This window comes from Microchirus variegatus, assembly GCF_963457635.1.
Source record: "Microchirus variegatus genome assembly, chromosome: 8".
NCBI lineage: Eukaryota > Metazoa > Chordata > Actinopteri > Pleuronectiformes > Soleidae > Microchirus > Microchirus variegatus.
In genome coordinates, this window is record NC_139809.1 from 20,399,393 (window position 1) to 20,421,845 (window position 22,453).

Below are 22,453 nucleotides of genomic sequence, written 5' to 3' on the forward strand. Positions count from 1 at the left end.
TTTAGCGACAAAGTTGGCATATTGGTAACACTTCTCTGTCAGAGATGCACGACTCGCAAGCTGTGACAGCGATCGGCGAGGCGGGCGACAGATGACAGAGTCGAGGCGCGCGACAGAAGACAGACAGGTAGCTCGGCCAATTATTTTATTCGGTCCGAATATTTTAATTGGTCATACTTTTATCATAATAATATGAGAATTAAATAATGGTGAGTTTCAAAACCTGGTGGGTTTATCCTACGTTTAAGAGTGCCATATGCTTATTAGGAGCAATTTAAGATTACAAAAGAAAAGTGTAAAAATGCAAGAAAGGTAAGTTGACATATATAGGTAAATTTGTTATGACACCACCTACTGTTACTTGCCCTGCATTGCTTGCATTGACTAGACCTACACAGAACAAACTATCACCATCACTATCACTAACACTGTCCACTGTCTGCCGTTGACTTGAGATTCTGTGCAGAACAATAAGGGAGTAATTAAGCAAGAGAGAGCAAATGACCTGGGAAATGCAAATCCCAAGATATGTGGCTCACCAAAGAAAATTACAAATTACCCCCAAACCACAACAAAAACCCACAGCTCAAAATTGTGGTCCCGGTTTACGGAACAACTGTCCTGATGACCAAAGAATATGAAAACATTTTAAAAGCAAAAAAATAAGACCTACTTCTTCATGGTGGCTTTTTGCTGAGCCTTATCAATGTGATTTTTTGTACCTTTAAGTTAACATTTATTCCTTTTTCCTTGTCATTTTAGCATGTACTTTGTTAATCAATCAGTGTAGTGGATCCTCATTGCAAGTGTTTAGATCTACGGATAGGAAAGAGTTTCCTCATTTCGTCTTCATTTGCTGCTTTAGTTCTCTTATATCTTTGTAAATGTAAATATTATTAGTAGTATTATTACTACTACATATTGCTTTAATTTAGGAGCCTTTGAAAATATTACGATCCATCTTAAAGGAGTTTTCCCAAAATAATTTGCAAACAAGCTGCTTTGATGAATTATGAAAGCAAGACAGATCTTTTGGAGTATCTCTCGTTCTCATACATGCACACACACACACACACACACAGTGCAAGTGCTTTCCCACCAGCGTGAACAACCCTGACACAAGCCACACTGTCTGGATATAGACAGTGTGGCTTGTGTCTATATTAGACTTGTGTATGCTGTACATCCCATGGTGCACTGAGTCGGAGTGAACAGCTCACACTCAACATGTATATTATGTGTATACTTGTATTTTTCATCTCTTCGGACCTTTTCTGGCAAAAAAACACAGACCTTGTCAGAACCAGTCGTCCAAAACCTGGTCCCTAATGAGGTAGAACCTCATTTCTGATGAACTGGTGAAGTTTAGGCCTAACATTTAAAATGAGGTTAAGTGTGTGCGTGCGTGAGAGAGAGGGAGCGTGTTTATATGTGCGTCAACACACATGGTGCATAGCGATTAGGAAATTTTCCATCCTCATGTATTTTCTGCTTGCGCTATGACTTCCTTAATACACCATCAATGGATTCAGCATTTAATATCCATCTCTCAGTCTTTGCTGTCTTGTATTCTGTAACCTACACACAAGCACAGGCTCAGTGTCTCTCAACAATTGACACTGTATGAGCAAAATGTGTGTGTTTATGTGAAAGCGACAGAGGTATTAGTCAGATTAGCAAAGGCATCTTTACAGACATTGTGCTACTGTGGTGCCATCTTCTGGTGGGGAAGCAAAACAGCCTTGGCACAATTGTACAGCAAAAGTGAAACAAATGTGGCATTTAAAATGTGACACAAAACAATTTTTTTTTTTTTAAAGGACATTTAATATAGTCACAGACATAATGCATTTCAAATACATTTAGCATAGGTGTTTAAAAAATATGTGGATAGTACTGGGAAAGTGAATGTACACACAGAGGACAATAATACTGTAGATCCTGTGGAATATAGCAGCTTGCAGCTTCCTTCAGTGCACAAACAAAACTCATTCTTACACAGACATAATGTGGTTATAACGCAGCGTGATCTCCATATTTACAGTGGTAAAAGAGGCGTGTTAATTTGATTCCAGGCCCTTTCTGTAGTCTCGCAGTCACAATGACCCTCCCTTTCTTTCCCACAGCAAACTTTAAAGTGACAGAATGTGTGTGATGCTAATATTCAGAGTGGATTGAAGTTGGAGATCTGCCAAGGCCTGTGTGTGTGTGTGTGTGTGTGTGTGTGTGTGTGTGTGTGTGTGTGTGTGTGTGTGTGTGTGTGTGTGTGTGTGTGTGTGTGTGTGTGTGGGGGGTGGGGGTAATTCACTCAGCTCTGGCTCAAACAAGCACACACACACCCTCTAAGACACACACTCCTGAAGAATTAAAACAGATTTATGCAAACAAAATATGGAAAGTGTTCACAACAATCTTACATTGTCCACCTTTATTTGTATATAGGCTTGACTAGCCTTACATTCCTTTATCTACACGGGATGCATTCTTAAATATACAGTTAGTGGTATATTGATAACATTACAATACTGAAAATTGAGTTTATACTGTATCATACAGCTGACAATATGGAGGCTGGAATGCAGATAACACACTGTACATCATTAATCGGCATAACGACATTCATTTTTCCTCTCATCATAGATCTATAAGACCCAAATCCAACCCAAAGAGTGTCACAAACACACTCATTAAAATACTATGTACAGTAAGAGCCACTTTATCTAAGCTCCTTGCAGGTGCGTGGAGCTTGCTGGGAGTGCCCTTCATGTTGCCCCGACCATTGGATGGTTTTCTAAAACTGAACCACACTGCACTTTGGTGTTTGAAAACATTTCAAGTAATGCCAGGAATCAAGGAGTATCCACACGCACACATGCCACTCAGGGTGAATTTGAAAGAAAATGGTGAAGCAATTGTGATGAAAAAAAAAAAATGCATGAAAACCAAATGTTTTGTGTCCCACTTCTTTTTAAATTCACCAATTCTAAAATCTGAATAGCATCACCTTTTCTTAATCACATGTGGTAAGCTACATAACATCCACTTGCATGCATCTATCCTTTGATCAGTTTCTTATTGGGTGATAAACTGTCTTGAGTGCACCACTGGGTTTGACAGAAGAAGGCATGATTTTTGTCTGTTTCTGTTCTCTGTAGAGAAGACAGTTAAACACTGTCAGGGTTGGGGTAATATCTGAAGACCTTGTAGATCCACTGCGTGTAGAAGGGGACGTTGATGAAGATGCCAGGCTGGTTGGCCCGAGCACAGCTTCTGCCATGGACGCTCACTCCAACGATGACCCTGATCTCGCCATCCTGACACACGAGGGGGCCACCGTAATCCCTCTGCAAAAGAAACAGACAGTACACATTTTCTACCTCAGTGGTTCCAAAATGGCTGCCATAAATATATATATATATATATATATTGACAGGGTTAAATGAAAGTGCTCAGTTACACCAGTATTTTGTGGACATGGACAACTCTCTGCCAAACACAGAAACCACGAGACTAAAGCTTTAATAGCTGATGAAATTGTGTGGAACATTCTCCAGCTGCTCTATTTATACACAGAGCGAAGACTAAGCCTGAGGATTCAGAGAACATTTGTTTGAGATTTAGATCAAGCTTTCAAAGTGCTATATGAAGCCAAGGCACTAATATCTTCATAAATTCACACTTAAACCAAACCAAAGGGTTAAAAGCGTGTTCTTGTTTAGCAACAAGGGGTGAATGCACCAAAGGAATCCTAGTGTGGAATTTTATCACATACACATTTTTTTTGGGGGGAAAAGGCATTGTTTATGGATGACAGCTGTACCCCAGTACCAAATTAGGAACATGGTGGCATGTGCAGATGCAGTGGTTCTAAAGCAGAACTGTTTTCTGTTGTTTTATCAACACAATATACAGATGTATATTCACAATCATGGATATACAGAAAAAATTATATGGCATACATTCCTAAAGTCAGATTAATCAAGAGCAAAGACTGATTTTAAATTTTTTTTTTTAAGAGATTTTTTAAAAGATTTTGTGACATAATTTATTTGCTTGTGATAAGTAAAGGTTTCTTACATTTCTGCCTGGTTTTGTCAAGTTTTGGTCTGTTTTATGCCCCTTTAGTTTTGGGCATATTACGTCAGGCTTTTTTTTTGCTGTGCATTAGTGTTGGAAACGTATGTGGTGCAGTACCAGTACAACAAAAATCAGTCATTTAAGAAATTGCATTCACAATCTTGAGGAACCACTTTTCAGGCTATTTTGAGGTACTTTATGTATCAATGTATGGCTTTACCAGATTCCCAAAATGTAACCAATAATCTCATTCATTAAACCTACACAAAGTGACACTTTTGTCCGTGGACACACTGGAACAAATGTCTCTATGTAGTATCATAACTGTGGTCTTGTAGTGTTTATCGCATTGTTGTGTGAGGTTTTCATCGACGTGGGTTTATCTGTAAACTTTTTTGAAAACATTTTTTGTGATGGTTGGTGACCACCCAAATATGTTCCCATTAAATTTTGGTAAGAATCTACTCACTGTTGATGTCACAAAACAAAACAAAAAATCATTACAACTGAATAATTTGTTTGTGGTCAAAACAAGACATTAGACAACATTTTTCAAAATTTTCAACAGACCAAACAGGCACTTGATTAATTGAGAAAATAATTGACAGATTAATCGATTATCAGGATGAATTTGATCAAGCTTATGTAGGATGGTAGTAGCTATAAGCAGGTAAAGTTCTATATAGATCCACTTCAGGTGTTGGTATGAAAAAACACAGAGGACTAAGGGCCTGATTTTACTAAGATCCCAAACAGAAAGTGCTACATCGTGTGCGAAAGCTTGAACATTGCACCTGCTGCTGGTTTGCGTTTTGCGGGGTTGACCTACTTAGATTGCCGCTGCAATTGACTACAAGACCTCCCTATTTAAATGAGTATTTTGCACTAGTCAAGGGTTGTGCATGGAGAAAGCGCAGACTCATCAGAAGCGCAAAATGGAATTTGAAGCCACTGATCGGCGGGTACAGCTGACGTTCTGCGATGAGCAGATAACTGGGATCGAGGGATATGACATCGTTGAAAAGGCCGTATCTATGTTCCCTGCTGTTCTGCGTCGGTATGATGGACAGCTCCATCATTACCTGACATATCAAACAAAGAAAACTATGGACTATGGATGGTTGCCGTAAAAAAGGGAGGGAGGGAGCACTCTGCTGTTTCTCTCAAGATTACGCATAGGTCTACTTTAAATACATGTGTTATATGTCCTCAACACTTTTTGTCAATAAGTAAATAAATAAATAGATAAATAAAGCGGATCATCACAACGGCAGCTGCGATGCGGCTGCTTTTTAGTCCCAGTCCCTGTTTTCATCTGTGTTCATTCAGTCAGGCCGAGTTTCCATTACGTGTGCCAACAGCCTTTGATCTGATCAGATGTGACACAATCGATATAGATATAAATCTATGTGCCGATTCAGATAGTTACATTAAATGGTGATTGTTGTGATTATTTATTGATAAATAAATAAATAACTGGAACTGTGGAAACCTGCCTGTGAGGTTTTGGTGACGTGTGCGCTGCACTGTGCACCCAGAGTAGACCAGGTTGGAGCTGGACCCGTTAAGGAAAAACGGGGAATATTCATTTATATATATATATATATATATATATATATATTTTTTTTTTCTATGAACATAGGACCCGGGGAACATAGGTACGACCCCTCCTTAAACCACAAACTGCAGACCAAGGTAAGCCCATACCAGTACAAACGCGCATTTCTCCTATGGATATGGATTTAATGTATTCATGTATACCAAATAATAATAATAATAATACACAAAGAGAATTTTTGTTTATGGATTTCTCAGAGGATTATGTTTCAGCGGGGTGCAGAAGTATGTGCGTAACCGCAGCCATTTGTGCACACGGCTGTGCCGTTCAAACGTGCTAATTATAGATGCAAAAATAAGCACCACAATCAGATTCAGGTTTCATAAATCACTTTGCCCATGCTAAAATAACATATTTACATTTTCTCCTCTCAAATTGCGTGTAAACGCCCCACATTGCATATGCATTAAGGCAAGACCGCTAAATGGATTTAGACTGTTAGTGGTTCAGCATCAATGCAAATTTGAGTGTGCAATCCAGTTTGCGCACGTTTCTGCATGTGCAAAGCTTTAGTAAATCAGGCCCTAAGTGTTTTAGCCTTGGCAGAGTTCTGTGCTCAGTCACTGATTTTTATCTATGTATTCCTCATTACATGCATATACTTTTAGTGTACGTGTCTGAAATAAAGTGAACTGTATGAAAAAGTGACTGTTTACCTCACACACTCCCTCATTCCTCTTGCCTCCTGCACATATCTTGGTGTTGGTGATGTGGAAGTTTCCTCTGTGCATTTGTCTGCACTTCTCGTTAGAGACGATGGGCAGGTTGACTGCCTTCAGCAGGTCATCATGGCCAGTGCCTGAAAGAGTTACAGGTTGCATTTTTATTATACATACATAGTTAATTCAGACCAAGTAATGTGACTGGAAAGGAGGCATTCCGTAAGTGCTGATATTTAACCATCATATCTGCTTCACAGGTTTTTATAATCATTAAATATACTGTCAGAGGACGCTTAAAAGATTCATATTTTTCCCATAAATAACATTTTAGTTCAATGAAGGTTGTGGCCACTTGGTGTGCTAGCATTGTTGCCTAATGGTAAGTCACTCAGAGCTAGCGGCATGTCCAGGTTGGACAACAGGGATTGGCTCAAGCCCCCAGTGACCCTCATAATAGGAGGATAAAGCAGTAAAAATAAATTAATGAATGAATGGTTGTCAGGGGAGGACAAGGGGAATGATCAGCATCATTTATAAACACAAAGAGCACAATGACTTATAATGTGTCATGCGGGAATATGTTTGTGTTGCTAAGCAACAGTCAAGTTTGTCCAGATGAAGAACTACTTGTGTTGGTGGAGTAACATAACTAATTTTAAAATAATAATAATAATCATAAAAACATATAGCATCTGTAGAACTGTTGTATAGAAGCAATATCCCACTCAAGGTTATACACACATGGGTAAGGAAGCTGAAAGAAATGGCGATTCATTGCGCAATGGTATCAATTACTGATATCACAAACTCAAAACCGATACCGATACAGTCATTTAAGACCATTTATGAACTATGAAGAAATAAACAGCTCAGACATGTCTCAGCTAAAATGCTATTGCTAATTTGTATTTACATTTTTACAGTCTGTGCATAGTGAGACATGATATATAGGATTTTTGGATTGTATTGGGGGTTTACATTTTTATCTGTCTGATATCCTATCCAGTGATTAAGACCAGTATCAGACTGATACCCATACTGACCAATATTGATTCCCATCCCTAGTACATATCTAAGGCATGGCAGGAAATGTGAGTGGTTTACAGACAATATTATTGCACATTTCAAAATATCAGTCTTCCATACAACTGTCTGTACATCAAGACACCCAGTGAGCAATACATACACAAGTCAGACACATATGGCCTGATGTAATAAGATAGGATCATGTGACAATGTCTTCTACATAAGAGATACAAAATATATAAATCAGGACTGCTGCAGGAAATATGCAATATATGGAAAACCCCCGAGACCTGGACAATAGTGTATGTAAAAATCAGCTGCAGTTAATATAATATAACATAACATATAACACCTTTGGTTTCACCCCATCCATACGTTTTACATATGGTTCCTTCTGGGATGGAGCAACCAGCCAGAGGCAGCTGAATCGTATGGACATTGTCTGCAGGAAGTGCCGGCCTGGACATAGTTGATAGAACAAAGAGGATATGATTAAGAATAACATCACATATCTACACATGAATATACGGTATCTTTGCAAATCATTTTTTCCAAGCACTCACTTAGACAGCCTTATGAGGGCTAAACTCGAGCCCTCAGGGCCACATATCACATGAGCAATGCTGACTTCCTGTCTGTTGGACCACTCGAGAGTTCCCTCTTGAACATCGGAGACTCCGAGCCACACGCGATACTCACTGAGGTCCGGAACGCTGGAGAGGCAGACGACACAGAGTTAATACTTAAAAAATTATTCCACATTCATGCTTATTTACTGCTTACTACTTATATACATTTTTATTTATTAAATAAATGGTATAAGAGAAAAACATTGCACACACTGTAAAAATATCTATATAACATGATAAATCTGTATCATTACCAGGAGGAGAAGCACTGTCTGTCAGTTAGAACCCATCCCTCTCGTATTAGTGAACCTCCACACCAGTGCACTGACCTGGAAACAGCAACGAAAACAAATTACAAATTCAAAGACCCAAAAACCGTGCGATCAGACTGTTTATTGTAAAGTGGGAACACATATCAATGTTTTTCTTAGCAAGAAAGCCAGACTGATTTATAATTTGGAAATCAAAGTGGTTTAGAGTCAGTTGAAATCTTGGGGGAGAAATACAGTGTGATCAGTTTGAAAGAGAGCATCCTTCTTTTTAATATCTCTGGTAAAGGACACAAGTCTTCAGTTTACAGGAACAAGCTGATGGGTTGTGAAAACAGCAGGACAGTTAATAGGCTGCCGACAGAAGCAAATAGATGATCTTTACTATACAGCTGTGCACAGGAAATCCCCTTCAATCATGACAAGCAATACCCCCTCCTTCCTGAATTTGGAACGCTGTTCTCACAGCAGCGATATTGAATCCCCAACGTTTCTTTTGCCCCGAATGCAACAACTGAAAACCCAACTTTGGTTAGTTGAAATGACTGATTATGTAGGCTGGACACACTAACATTGACACTTTTTCATGCTATTGTCTTTGATATGTATTTTTCTTAATGCACGTTATTTTAAGGTGACACCATCAAGATATTTCTTGTTCCAGCTGGAAAATTAAGTTCTATGTTTTTCTAAGTCTATATTAGTTGCTGATTGTGTATATCTATGTAGCTGCAGAACTGCACTGCCTCCTCTTAAAAGAACTGCCTTCCGGTTTATTTTAGAATGGGCCTTTCACACCGCAGCCATTTTGATGTGTTATTGTAGGGAACGCACAAAGTTGCTGGTCACATTATGATCTACTTCTCTGTTTCATGTAAGTCAGGGCAGTGAGCTTTATCTTCATCATCGTCTTCAATGACGCTGCTCGTCTGGTGACTGGGAAATTGTGCTAATACAGCACTTTATTCATCACTTCATTTTGTACTGTGTGACTTTTAGAGAATGGAACGCAACACACGGACCCGTCAACTGGAAGGTCACATCTACTAATCTCAGATCCACTGTGACATCCAACAACACAACAAATCTTTCCTCACAAAACACAAAACAGTAAAACACAAGTGACCAAACAAAAAAGGACACTGCAACAACATCCACATGATAACTGCAGTCATCCACTGACCACACTAATGTGCCAACTTACATGTAAACTGGGACCAAAAAGTGACAAATATGGAGTGCAATGAACACAATACAAAGGTTACACAAAACCAAAATTCCTACAAAAACTGTAAAAACTAACGAGACAAGCTGAAAAGAGATACCCAACTAGTGATGGGATCGGCAGTTCATTTGAGTGTACTAAATCGCTAGAATCCGTTCATTAAAATGATTTGTTCAAAAGATTTGTTCCCCGAATCGTTCAGTGCTTAGTAGGAGCCCAGTGCCCTGCTACGTGACTCACCTCCTCCCTGAGTGCAGTACGTTCGCGCCGTGGGTCAGTGAGTGAGTAACATCGCGAACGAGATTCATGTCCTCAGCCACAGTTCTCCAGTTCTCTGTGTGTCAGTTCGTTCCTCAGCCACAGTTCTCCAGTTCTCTGTGTGTCAGTTCTTTCCTCAGCCACAGTTCTACAGTTCTCTGTGTGTCAGTTCGTTCCTCAGCCACAGTTCTACAGTTCTCTGTGTGTCAGTTCGTTCGCGAGATATCACGTCCACAGCCACAGTTCACCAGCTCTCTGTGTGTCAGTTTGTTCGCGAATCGTGACTGAGTCATTGACTGACAGCACGAACGAATCACAGCAGCACGGCAGACACAGTTCTTCTTACTAGTCGCTCCCTCCCCGCTCGGCGCACATTAGCTGGCGTCATTTGCCGAAGACTCACGAGTGAGTGGCGGGCGTCGACGAACGACTTCACGAGTGATTCACAGAACGCGGCAGTTACACTCCCGGCCACCACGCTCGCTGCTGAGCTCAACTGAACTAAGAAAGGAACGAATTAGTTCATGAAGTGATCCCAGTCAGTTCGTTCACTCAAATGATTCGTACTTTTTAACGAATCACTCATGACCGACACAATACCATACCCAACTAACAAAGCATCACCTGCAGACAGTGAGTGACCTCACACAGGGGCGTAAAGTCCTGTCATACAGCCCCAAGAACCACTTCATTGTCAAACATAGATTTGTGAATCTTTGATATACCATTCATAAAGATTCAAGCCAATATTTCAGATGTAACAGAGTTTAAAGGCACTTTTCTACAGATAGAGATCTTCAATTAAAACAGTGAGACATTATTTGTTTTGATGAAATTGGGAAGCAGTGCAGGATCAAGGAAATTGTCATCTTGTCTCATTTAGCTGTTTTTCTTGTGTGCAACATGGATATACAACAATATCGGAGAAATACAGAGCAATAAATGACGAAAGGCAGAACAGAAGATGTCAACACTGTGGAGACAAAAACCCAAATGAGTGGGGAATCTCCAACCTGCATTGATAACCTCACAGCCAGGCCCTCAGCTGTGGGAGAACAGAGGTGAACTCAAGAGATCTTACTCTTACATATGATTAAGGCTATGTACACATTACCAGACTGATTCCTGAGTTTAGTAGAAACTACAATGAAACCTGTGATCACTGTCTATGATGACAAGGTCAGACTATACATTTTAGCAGACTGCATGCGTCTGCATTTTCCCATCACTGTCCATCTCGTTTTTGGAATGAAAATACTGCAATAACAGCAGTTTCCACGTCAACATAGTTATAAGCACTGTCTAAAAGACATGAGGTGGGGCTGAAAAATGCTGGGATTGTAGTATGACCAGGATGGACGGGATTAGAAATGAGCCTATTCAAGGGACAGCTCAGATTGAATGGTTTGAAAATAAAGCAAGAGAGTCAAGGTTGAGATGGTTTGGTCACATGCAGAGGATGCAAATGCCGTCTGACCTCAGCCTAGTGAAAGGGTGAAACTCAGCATAGTGGAAAAAACATTTTCTTCAGTGGTGGAAGATGTGTAGATTACTAAATCCACTGCTTTACCCTTTCTGTATGCTGACCATCCAGCTGCCTTCTGATATGCTCACTGGACCTCCTCCCACTATCCTGGGACTTTTGTGAACAAAACAGCTCAAAGAGGACAGCTCACCTGAAAGCATAAACACACAGGCACACACTGAAAAGTAAATACCTTATGTAACATGTATTTCAAAATATTACAAATAATCATGAAATGCATTCAAGTGGCAGACTTTCTATTTACAGTTGCAACTCAAGAGCCACTGAAGTTGTCACATGAGCCCCCATAATCATAATACATATGAAATGGCAATAGATGAAGCCATACGTTTAGTTCATTATTAGATATGCATGCAGAATATACATAAGATTAACATTTAATCTTGGACCAACAATATGGGATCAGTCATTCAGTTATTTTGCAAAATGAACAAGTTAAATGGATGGACCAACACACACACACACACACACACAGACACACACACACACACACACAGACACACACACACACACACGCGCTTATGGAAACACACACACACGCATATGGAAACACAGAAACAGATGTCATTGTGACAGCATAATGTCCTGTATTATGTAGCAAAAAAATCTGCAGGTTCCAAAAACACCACCATTTGCTTTGGACACAATCAAAAACAGATGAGCAGCAGCTGAGCCAAACACTTTAGACAAAGAAACAGAGAGAGAGAGAGAGAGAGACTTTACCCAGAGGAATGTTGTTCTGTGAAGCATCGCCTGCAGACACACACAAGTGAGTATTAAGTGATGCAAGATAAGAGGCATACAGTTCATTGTGTCATACAGCTATACAGCCTCAAGGACCCTGTTTTTTGTCAAACACATGATGCTATATAGCTTTGTGAGTCTTAAGATGTAATTGACCTTTTGGGTGTAAGGGTTAGGGTTATGCACGGTGTGATTTCTGCAGCTAGAAATCTTTCATTAAAACTATGGGCCCTTTTGCACAGCAGCCACATTGAAAGTTCACAGTAGCAACATCATTAGCAGTAGCAGTAGCGACAGTTTAAATCATTAAAACGAATGATGACCGAGGTCTGTTTAGCTTCATAGGTCTCAGGATGCATGGTGGTTCACTGTCGGACTCTCCTGACTTGTAGACACTGAACAGAGCCATTGTTTATGTGATCAGTAAAACCCATGCTTTCCCTGTTAAAACATGTCAAAATGGCCACTGTGCAAAATGCCCCTAACAAAGACAATGATGACAATGATGGGAAGCAGTGTGGGATCAAGGACATTGGCTGTTTCTCAATATCCTTACTTGTCCATACTTGCGTACTCCCGTACTTGTGAAAATGTCATCAGCCTCAGTCCAAGCTCTGTTCCAATTCTCAAGTACGGGAACAGCTAATACGGGTCATACCCAGAAGTGTTCTCGCTCTGCCCGTTTCTGAAGGCATCGGGTGGTGACTTGAGTGTATTTGCGAAAGCCATGTATCCCAGGATGCTTTTCGTCAGAACACTGAAATGAATATTTTTCTGTGTCCTGGAACACAGTTTTAAAATCAATTGAGGCGAATTATTAATTAATGAATTAATTAGTCATTAAGACTCCAAACGTGGTTTGTGTATTAAGATATGACGTATTTATAGTTTGGCAGCGGTGCTGTCGGAGGTGATAAGATCCACCTCTGAGGACGCTCGGTGCGCACAGTGGCTGGCACAGAGCAGCGTCCCCTCGGCCTGTCCTGATGAAATGATGGCTCCATGATTAGATACTTGGTGTGATCAATAGATTTGTTGTTGACCCGTTATTTTGTTTTTAATGCAAACGTGTTGACCTGACAGTTTGAAAGTTTTCTATATAATTAATGTTTTATTTATTTTAACTTTGAATTTTAGATTTATATTAAAGTCGCACTGTGATTGTATACTGTATGTGCTTAAATAAATATTTTCAGGAAGAAATCCCTTTTTTAATTCAGAGCAGATTTTTTACTTTACTTAAAAACCTTCAGAAACAGATTTGAAATGATTGTCGTTATTTTTTTTATGAAAATTGTTCTTATCATTTCAGCTGTTGGTGTTGGGTGAATGCAAGGCACATCCATATAAAACAAACAAAGACACAGACATGATGCCTTTTGGCTCCATGTGGAAATGGTTAGACAGATTCCTCCCCTGTCTTCCTGATGAGTTGTGAATCGCTTCTGACACACACTGACCTGCTGGTGTGTAGACAGATGTACACACTGCAAATAGAGCCTGTGTGTGTGTGTAAGTGAGACAGACAACCAGACGGTGCGAGCATATCTCAGATGGCTCCGTCCTCAGATCCCCAAAGTATGACAAATTTTCAATTTTACACGGTCTCACCAGATTGTTTCCTCCCCTAACGGTGAACGTGTGTGTGCTATTGTGTGTGTATGCTCTCACACACATACTCACTCTTACATGGTTTGACAGTGCAGTAGTCCCAGGGTATGGCAGAGTTGTTGGTATAGCACCAAGGACCATGCTTGTCTTTATCAGGGTTTCTGCAGTAGCTTCCCTCTAGGCCAGGCACCAGCATGCCCCTCTCACCACTAGACAAACACAAAAAAGAGCCAAAAACAAACCTTTTATTAACATTCAGTAGACAATTCACAAAAGATAAGATATGTTGCTCTTTCTGTTGACTTTGGGCTTTTGGGGTATTTGTCCCTGGGTTTTCTCTGGTTTTCTCTGATTTTCCTGTTGCACATTGTACACATTTAGTAATTTCCCAAATCATTAATCAAGCAAGAAAAATAAATGGCAAAAGTCTAATTATCACACAGGTAAGTATCAATGCTCCTAACCTAAGCAGTTTGAGACCCAGTCTTTCCAGATTCAAAATGATTTCTTAGTCACATGCCAAACTGTCCAAGTAAAACAGGTGTGAAATTCTGTTTTTGTGCAAAAGGGGGGGTGGTTATATACATTTCTAATCACAGAAAATTATAAAAAAATAAGAAGAATCTAGGGTCTGGATTTTAAATCATCATAAGTAAAAGTAGCAGCCAGAGAGTATCGGAACATCTTTAATAGCTTAAGCATTTTACAATGAGCTGTACTTTGAGATCATTATCAAACGTCAAAGTGGATTTGACACGTTTAATCTTGTCTACTTGTACTTCCTGTGTTCGTCCTGTTTTCACTCATGTGTCTCACCTGTGTCCAATCATTCCTGCTTCCTGGTGAAATCCCATTTCTGAGTTAAAAGGTCTATTGGTTAAAATCAATGAAATAGGATACCCCTCGAAGAACGTGCCATATAAGCAGATAACATATTTTAACACTCTTTTTGCTTAAATTTTATCCCACATTTGGGTGCTTTTGCTGACAAGTTTGCCGAAAGCGTGACATCAGCTGACGCAAGCGAAAATACTTTATTGTGATTTACAACTTTTTCGTTAAAGTCATACAAGTTAGCCAGATTGGATCTGGGGAGTCAGACATCGCAGATGTGTCGGCTCTGCAAAAGGATTACTCACTGAGACAGTATGCGCCCACCTACACTTGAATACCTAATGCATGCTCGTGTAGACATATCCCACACAGGCGGGTATTCTCAAAAGAGTATTAAAACCACAAACAGAATTCTTTCCCACACTAAAATTCCTGGACTGATAAGATGAAATGAAAAAGAGGGAATGCTGGGTACCAAATCAAAGCAATCCAGCATTTTCAAATCTGTGTTTATGTGTGTTGTATTTTTAGCAGCTAACTCTCAGTCTCAGACTCACTGACCCAGAGTTTTGACCCATGGCAGGAGCCAAGCAGTGCAGCTGATTGGCTGTGAGGTGTTCCTACAAAGGAGGGATTTGGGGTCAAAGGTAAAGGAGTGAATCGTATATCCTCCAGCAAAGTCATCACTGGGAGTCATTCCTCCTGTGTTAGGTCATCTTCAGGGAAACACTTCTGGAGCTATTAGGGAGATGCTGGAGAGGCTGCACGCAGCACCCACAGGAGCCTTTTTCTTCTCTGAGAAACACAAGGCCCAACCTGATCTGCTAACAACACTAACGCCAAGCTAGAGGTCAACAATAGGGCACCTCCTCACAATAACAACCACATATCAGGTTCACACACAAGGTTCTGGGAAGCATAAGCCTGCACTAGTGAGGATGTCTCAGACAAGCTTGTATCACCTAGAGCTAATGACTCAAGCATTATAGTCTTGAGTATTACAACGGAAAATACAAATATACATCTAAACATGTTAGTTCCACTAAAGTAGTACTAAAATTTAGAATTTCTGAAAGCTAGAAAGACAGGCTGAAATTGTGGTTGTTAGCCAAATTACTACAGCATGAATATGTTCAACTGGCACATATTTCATAGTTCCTGCCCTCGGGCACTGACCCACAAATAGCAAAATAAGCTGGTACACAGAAAACAACAGGAACAACATGTTGATGTTGTAAATTTTTGGACTGATGAAGGCACTTGACATGAAACAACTTTCTCTTAATATAACTATAGAGTGGACTCAAATATTAAGCTTTCTGCTGTTGCTGTTGCTGATGCAAGGTAAAACATATCAATGTTGGGCATGAAATGCCTGAAAACACACAAAATGATGCCACATAAAATGATAATGTAGAATCTGAGGGGCAATCCCAATGATTTTGAAAGGACCTGGGGTGCTTTAATTTGATATATCTTATTTGTTTTGGGAATTTTTCCAATGCACTTTCATAGATTTTAAATGTGTTTGTAGCTTTCTGTATTTCAATTTTCTATATCGTAATAATGTGCAGACATTTTGGCACTTTGTCATACCCTTGTTAATTGTTTGATTGATTGTTTTGATTGATTGTTTGATCCGATCCAGGTCCAACTCTTGGTAATTTTGTGTAAAGTATTCGAATGAAGTATTTTGTGTGAACAATGGTATGTGAATGTGTATGTACTGCCTTCCCTGGATAAATAGCGGGCTACAGAGCCGTGAACCAGAGCATCACACCAGAGTGTCCATTATGCCCAGCAACATTGAATACTATTTTCTGATAAAGTGATCAGTCACTAATTCAAGACAGCTGTTTGAATGAACTACGCAGAGCAAACTGCCTTCATATCATCGAGCCATAGATTACTAATGTGCATTGACTTTTATCAGAGTGAGAAATGGCATGTGTCGCATGTGAGTGTGTGAATTTATTAAAATGCGTGTGTCTCAAGCAGAATGCAGCTCAACGCTGCCACTGGAAATACCACAGCAAGCTGCCGCTGCCGCAATTTTGTGCTTTCTGTCACTTGGTGATCACGCCCCCCCAGTGCTCACTCACCCCTCCTTCCCCTCCCCACTCACTGATAACTCTGCTCTCTTTTTGGGCATTGGGCCAAAGTCAGCTTCAAAAGTGGAATTTCTATTTAAATTAAGACCTTTGGATTTGTATGATCTGATCTGTAATGATTTGGAATTGAATCAGATTTGAGCAAAATGACTGGAAATCTGAACATAGGAACTCTACTTTTGAAACCTTTAAATCTATTCTGCTCTTAATAGATGATTTGCTTCAATCTCATTGAGCTCTTTAAATATGTCATTTGGTTGGCCCCCGGAGCCGATAGGGGGCCCCCGACACTCGGAGCCTGAAGGCATGATTTTACTGAAATGTGCAGTGACCAGGTGCATTCCTGTCCCCTTAAACAACAATGGGCGATTTGCAATGACATCTCAGTAGGAAACCTCCCTAAAGGGGCCCCACCTCACATTAACCTGTGTGAAGTTATCGTTCTGCAAGTTGGAAACGAAGCTGAAGGAATATGAAGAGGAGTTTTCAACCAGGTAGTGAGAAGAGGAAAGAAAAAGAAAGAAAGACAGTTGTAAGTGGCACTGCTGGCACAGATGATGATATAATGATAACATTAACAGTAAATGACTTCTGTTATTGAACTGTTACTTTGTCTAACTAACGGGGACACAGACTTGAACAGCAGCTAACATTAGCGTCAGAACGCTAGCTGACGCTAACGCTATTTTCAAAATTACAAGGTTTTTTCCATGTTATTTAATTCATTTTGAATAAAAAAAAGATTGGTCTGCTTTATACCAAGTTTGGGAAAGCCATAAAGTAGACGATATAGAATATAAAATAGTAGGGATGCAGTGGGCCAACCTGTTGCTGTGGTCCGTCCAGGGAGCACAAGGAAGCTTTGATCGAGTCCTTGACTGCTCTCCTTGGTAGTTCTCCCCAAAGCCTTGATAGCACTCTGGATTTGGACAAGAAAAAGGAAACCAAAGTACACAATAATATTATATGCACATACTCCTCTAGAAGTAACAAGAGCTTTGAACAAAAACATGCCCAATTGGCAGCTACATAGTAGATTACAACGCTAAAATGACCATGGCAACTATGATTTGCCCTGGATACTAGTATTACGGTTGTCATAAAAAGGTTACATTAAAATTAAAATTTTGTGGCTCAGCTGGTGATCAGACAGCTGGACAGAATCAGGTAATCAGTTAGCTATATGGGCATGTTTGTAACCTGGTTCTGGTCTCTTACAGGGTCCAGACAGAGAGAGCTAGCCAGAGACACACAAAGAAAGAGAGAGCGAGCGAGAGAGAGAGGAGTGCAGCGCTGAAACCAGGAGGAGCAGCGCAAGTTCAGCCTCAGTCTTTAAAGTGACAGTGGGAGCTATTGATTTGTTTGCTTTGTGTTGTTGAGCCACGTTTTCCTGCAATAAACGTATTATTTTTTTCACAAGGAACACTGTCGCTCCATTCCTTCCTGAACAATCTGTGAGCAGTGAAGCTCACAATCCCCTTTGAAACACTGCTTAGTTTTTTTTGTAATCAAACTTGGTATTGGATCTTGAGCTGGGAAAATAAAACAAAGTCATCCACAAATATCTTAGAAAAACATGGGTCAGGAGGTTTCATTTCAATGCTGTCCGTCACTCTTCTGATATGGGAACATATTCAACCCTCAAGGGTAGACATAAAACAACCAACAGAGAGACTTTGTAATCCCACTGCTGGGCACACACAATCTCAATGTAGTAGCCAACATGAACTCTCTTGGGAAATTAGCATATGCATACTCAGCCATCGAATCTACATCTTCTACATCCAAATCTCTGTCTTCCCCAGAAAGAATCCCACCCAGCACCAGAATCTTGCACTGCATCTTTCACTGTCCGGTTAGACCTGACAAATGCTGAGCCCCTGTCAGTGTTCATTTATGTGAGGCGTAGTGTTCGGTGCTTCCCACAGTCCTAGAAGGCTACACTTTTTCCACAGGGATGGAATAAAACTTTGTCACAAAAATATATACGTGTGGTTACATTGCCTCGTGTGAACCACTTGGCGCACAGAATATGAAAATTCTCAATATTTCTCTGCTTGTTGGTGTTGGGGGAAATCAGCCTGCCCACTTGCTGTTTTGAGCGAAAGATAAAGCTGTTGATTTCCTCACCACTGACAGTCTTGGTTTGGGCACCGCACTGAGGGATGTTGGTACAGAACATTATGGGAACTCTTGGGTCCATAGTGAAGCACCAGGGGGATTCTTGGCCATCTGGATTTCGACAGTAGTTTTCTCTCAAGTCCCTGGAAATCACAGAGAAAGTTGTTGACTTATACAAAGATATAAGTGAATGCAGGTGGGTGATTGAGAGGGTGGCTGACTCACTTGCAGGCGTAGGCTTGAGGAAAGAATGTGTGGTTGTGGGGATACTGAGAGTCCCAACGTTGGCAGGTGATTCCGGTCGGCGTCATGTCCACTATGCCTCTATAACCCTCCCCTCTGCCCTGGTAGCACTCAGTAGTTTCAACCACATTACTTTTGGATGGTGTTGCTGTGGAAGAGCAAAACATAATATGTAACAAAATCATCATTTTGTTCAGTTTCATAGTGTAATACAAAAACATCAACATAGCATAACATGAGGTAGGGCTGAACAATTTGCTGCACAAGGACTGCAATTTAATAATTTTGTTTTAATTGTGCCATGTTCATTGAGCCATATAGTATAAAATCCCAACATAGATTAACTTGAGTCAAACACTTTTAACAGCTTTATACAATGATACAAAATCTTGAGTTACACAGAACACAATGCCATATATTTACAATGGGAAGAATGGCAATCCTGACCAAAATCAATCACATTTGTGCATAATGTAGTGGATAATTTACAGAAATATATGTAACAGCTAGTCATTTTGAATTTGTAAACAAATAATTTCCAGGAGATTAATTACTACTTCATTTACACATAAAGTTGAACAAAAAGGTTGGGAAAATGTGAATTTGTTTGGGGACCCCCCAAACACAACTACATAAATAGAGAATAAACTCTATGTGGTTGTACCAAAGTAGGAAAGGGAATTAAGAAATGCATATAAAGCTCCTGACTTATCCTGTGAGTTGACATGACAGTCAAGAGATAAATGACACAATTTGGTTGAAATTGTAGATGGATTATGTGGAAAGCAATGACTTATAGAGGTAAGTGGGCGGGACTAGATAAGCTTTTGCTTCTCCCGCTTTCCCTTTCGTTCATGTGTATGAATTTAACTGATGATGTTGATTTAACTGTCATGCCCGAAATAAACAAATCATTCATTCATTCAAGTGGAATTACTATATAAAGAGTGAGACGGAGCTAGATCAACCGTGGAATTTTGCTGAAACTTTCATGAACCAGAATAAAGATTATAAAACAGCATGCATGGCTCACCACATCGTTTTCCATTTGCCTGCAATTTTTAGTTTCAAGTAATTCAATTAATCCTCCCACTGGATGCAGGATTTAATCTCTGAACTGTCCCCACTAAATTGTTTGGACTGTAACAATTAGCTCTAAATCAAATAGACAGAAAATAAAAAATCCACTGTGTGTGTGTGTGCGCGCATGCATTTTAGTGTTAACACAAGAGCAAAAAAATACTTTCCTCTATGTGTTTATAATGATGATTTTTGCTGTTGTACATGTACAAGCAATCATAAAGAATAATGAATAGTGTGGACAGATTCAGTGTGACACTGTCTTTGACGTGACCAATGGCTGATGAACAGCCTAAATGTCTTGGCCACCTGCTTTCCACAGACTAACTCCCTTTATGTGTCTAGAAGACCTACAGGATGATGAGGTTAATATGGGAAAAGAAAATAGGCTTGCATTCTTATCTGCTACACTTGTCTTTACAGAAATGGTGTGATACCAAAGAAACATGATTTCATATGAGCTCACTACTCATTACTACTCATTACTTAACTTTCCCGTTTCTTAATTTACCGTGTAGATGTATGGACAAACATCACTTAGCCTGCCCATATAGTGTTAATTGTATAATGTATACATAATGGCATGTAAAACCATATGATCCAACGCAGACTGGATCATTTCTCTAAACGCATCCATATATGACACATACATAATGATCTTTATGACAAAATCGAGTACAGTCGCGATGAAATATAGGGGATGCGAGTAGATCTTAGTAAAACGTGTTGATAGATTCTCAAGAGCGCATTTCATTGACGCCCTGCTGGCTAAAAGCCTGTTCTCCGGCGTCTCCATATCCATATCCATTTCCATCCTTCGCACCAGCAGCTACGTCACTCAAATCGATCTCCATGACAACAGTGCCCAGGCAAGCAAACACACAAGCAACACGAATGCACACACATCACTTAAACGAATCATAACTTTACACACAGGCAAACACGGCATGGGTAACACAGAAAAGCGCGTTACTATAGTCTAGTATAGTACTGTAGTTTCCTATATTTTTTGTGTAATGCGTTACTTTAGTTCGTTACCCAAAAAAGTAATTTTGGTGCTTACTGTAATCTGTTACTTTGTAAGTCCCCAAACACTGACCCTACAGTATATAAGGTTGCAGAGCTTCAAGACTTGGAAGAAATACGTGAGAATCAGTGATGGGAATAACGCCATTACTTTTTTCATTAACGAGTAATCTAATTGATTACTCTTCTCGTTATTATAACACTGTTAACGTTACTGCCAAAAAATGTGTCGCGTGACATTATTAAAGGCAGTTGTTTTACATGAGACCTCTGAGCCGAGCGACAGAGAAATGTCTTGTTCCTCCTTGTCCTTGGTGAGGATGGGGGCATGAGACAATCGCAATAGTGATGACAATTGGCTGAGGTTGAGTAAAATTCTATGGTGAGGCAATCAGAGGCGAAGTTGGGCTGGTGCTTAGTCTGCTTACTCACGATGTGCGCAGCAAAGGTGCACAGTAGAAACAGGAATGGTGAGCCCTGCGGCTTATATAGCGATGCGGCTAATCTATAGATTTCTACTGGCTAACGGCGTCCACCGGGTGCTCGAGCAGGAAGCGCAACAGCGAGACAGACAGGTGGAAGAGATAATGCTCCGAAGAAGACGCTAGTGTGAAGAGCAACTTTTGCTCAACTCTGCCAGTGGATCCTGACAGCGTGAGGCAGTGTGAAAAAATCCACGAACACCAGCGGGTGTCGAAAGGCTGGACTGCTGTGTGATGAAGAGAACGGCACACGCACAAATGACAGTGAGTGCACACAAGTTCCATCAAAGAGGGGTGGAGATGGGGTCCAAATTATTTGACACATATGAGTATTTAACAATTATTTAAAAGTCGCCCAATAGTTACTTTCCAAAGTAACTAGTTACTTTTAGAATGTGTAACTCAGTAACTACTTTAGTTACTTTCTGGGAGAAGTAACAAGTACTTTAACTAGTTACCTTTTCAGAGTAAAACAGCTAGCCTTGACAAAAAAACATTTTGTCCCTCAGTGTCTTGCTCTGTCCTCCCTGCCTTGTTTTGATTAAAGCTAACTGGGTCGTAAACATAGACTATTCCCAACAAAGTCCCATATCTAAAAGAGAGAGATGGAGAGTGTGCAGAGGGTAGGAGATGGTTTTTAGAGTGGAATTGTTGTAAAGTGGGAGTGAGACAGTGAATCACTGGCTGAACATGGCGCAGTGCCTTCTAGTAAACAGACTGCCAGGACTGCTGATGATTCTAGAAGGCAAACAGGCCACTCAAAGTGAAAAAGAACAACAGCTCTGGCCTGTTTGACAGTATGTTCTTGAGGCCACACCGGCTGCCTCACTGACTTTGTCCCCGATTGCATGGTCAGCAAAGCGCTTTACAGTTGGTTTATTACAAGTGAAA

The 22,453-nt window shown here is 40.2% G+C and overlaps 1 protein-coding gene across 1 annotated transcript in view; it reads right to left on the reverse strand.

Moving 5' to 3' along the window:
• Positions 1–1,966: 1,966 nt before the first annotated feature.
• Positions 1,967–22,453, reverse strand: part of hgfb (hepatocyte growth factor b) — a 35,773-nt gene continuing 15,286 nt past the window's right edge. Inside the window, exons 8-18 of the mRNA XM_083894065.1 lie at positions 18,957–19,122; positions 18,741–18,874; positions 17,436–17,529; positions 13,744–13,874; positions 12,034–12,063; positions 11,335–11,440; positions 8,267–8,341; positions 7,947–8,096; positions 7,736–7,842; positions 6,352–6,494; positions 1,967–3,344 (exon numbers count right to left, since the gene is read on the reverse strand). Of these exons, the coding sequence (XP_083750191.1) occupies positions 3,165–3,344; positions 6,352–6,494; positions 7,736–7,842; positions 7,947–8,096; positions 8,267–8,341; positions 11,335–11,440; positions 12,034–12,063; positions 13,744–13,874; positions 17,436–17,529; positions 18,741–18,874; positions 18,957–19,122 (1,316 nt within the window). The 3' untranslated portion in view covers positions 1,967–3,164. The remainder of the gene's footprint in view (positions 3,345–6,351; positions 6,495–7,735; positions 7,843–7,946; positions 8,097–8,266; positions 8,342–11,334; positions 11,441–12,033; positions 12,064–13,743; positions 13,875–17,435; positions 17,530–18,740; positions 18,875–18,956; positions 19,123–22,453) is intronic.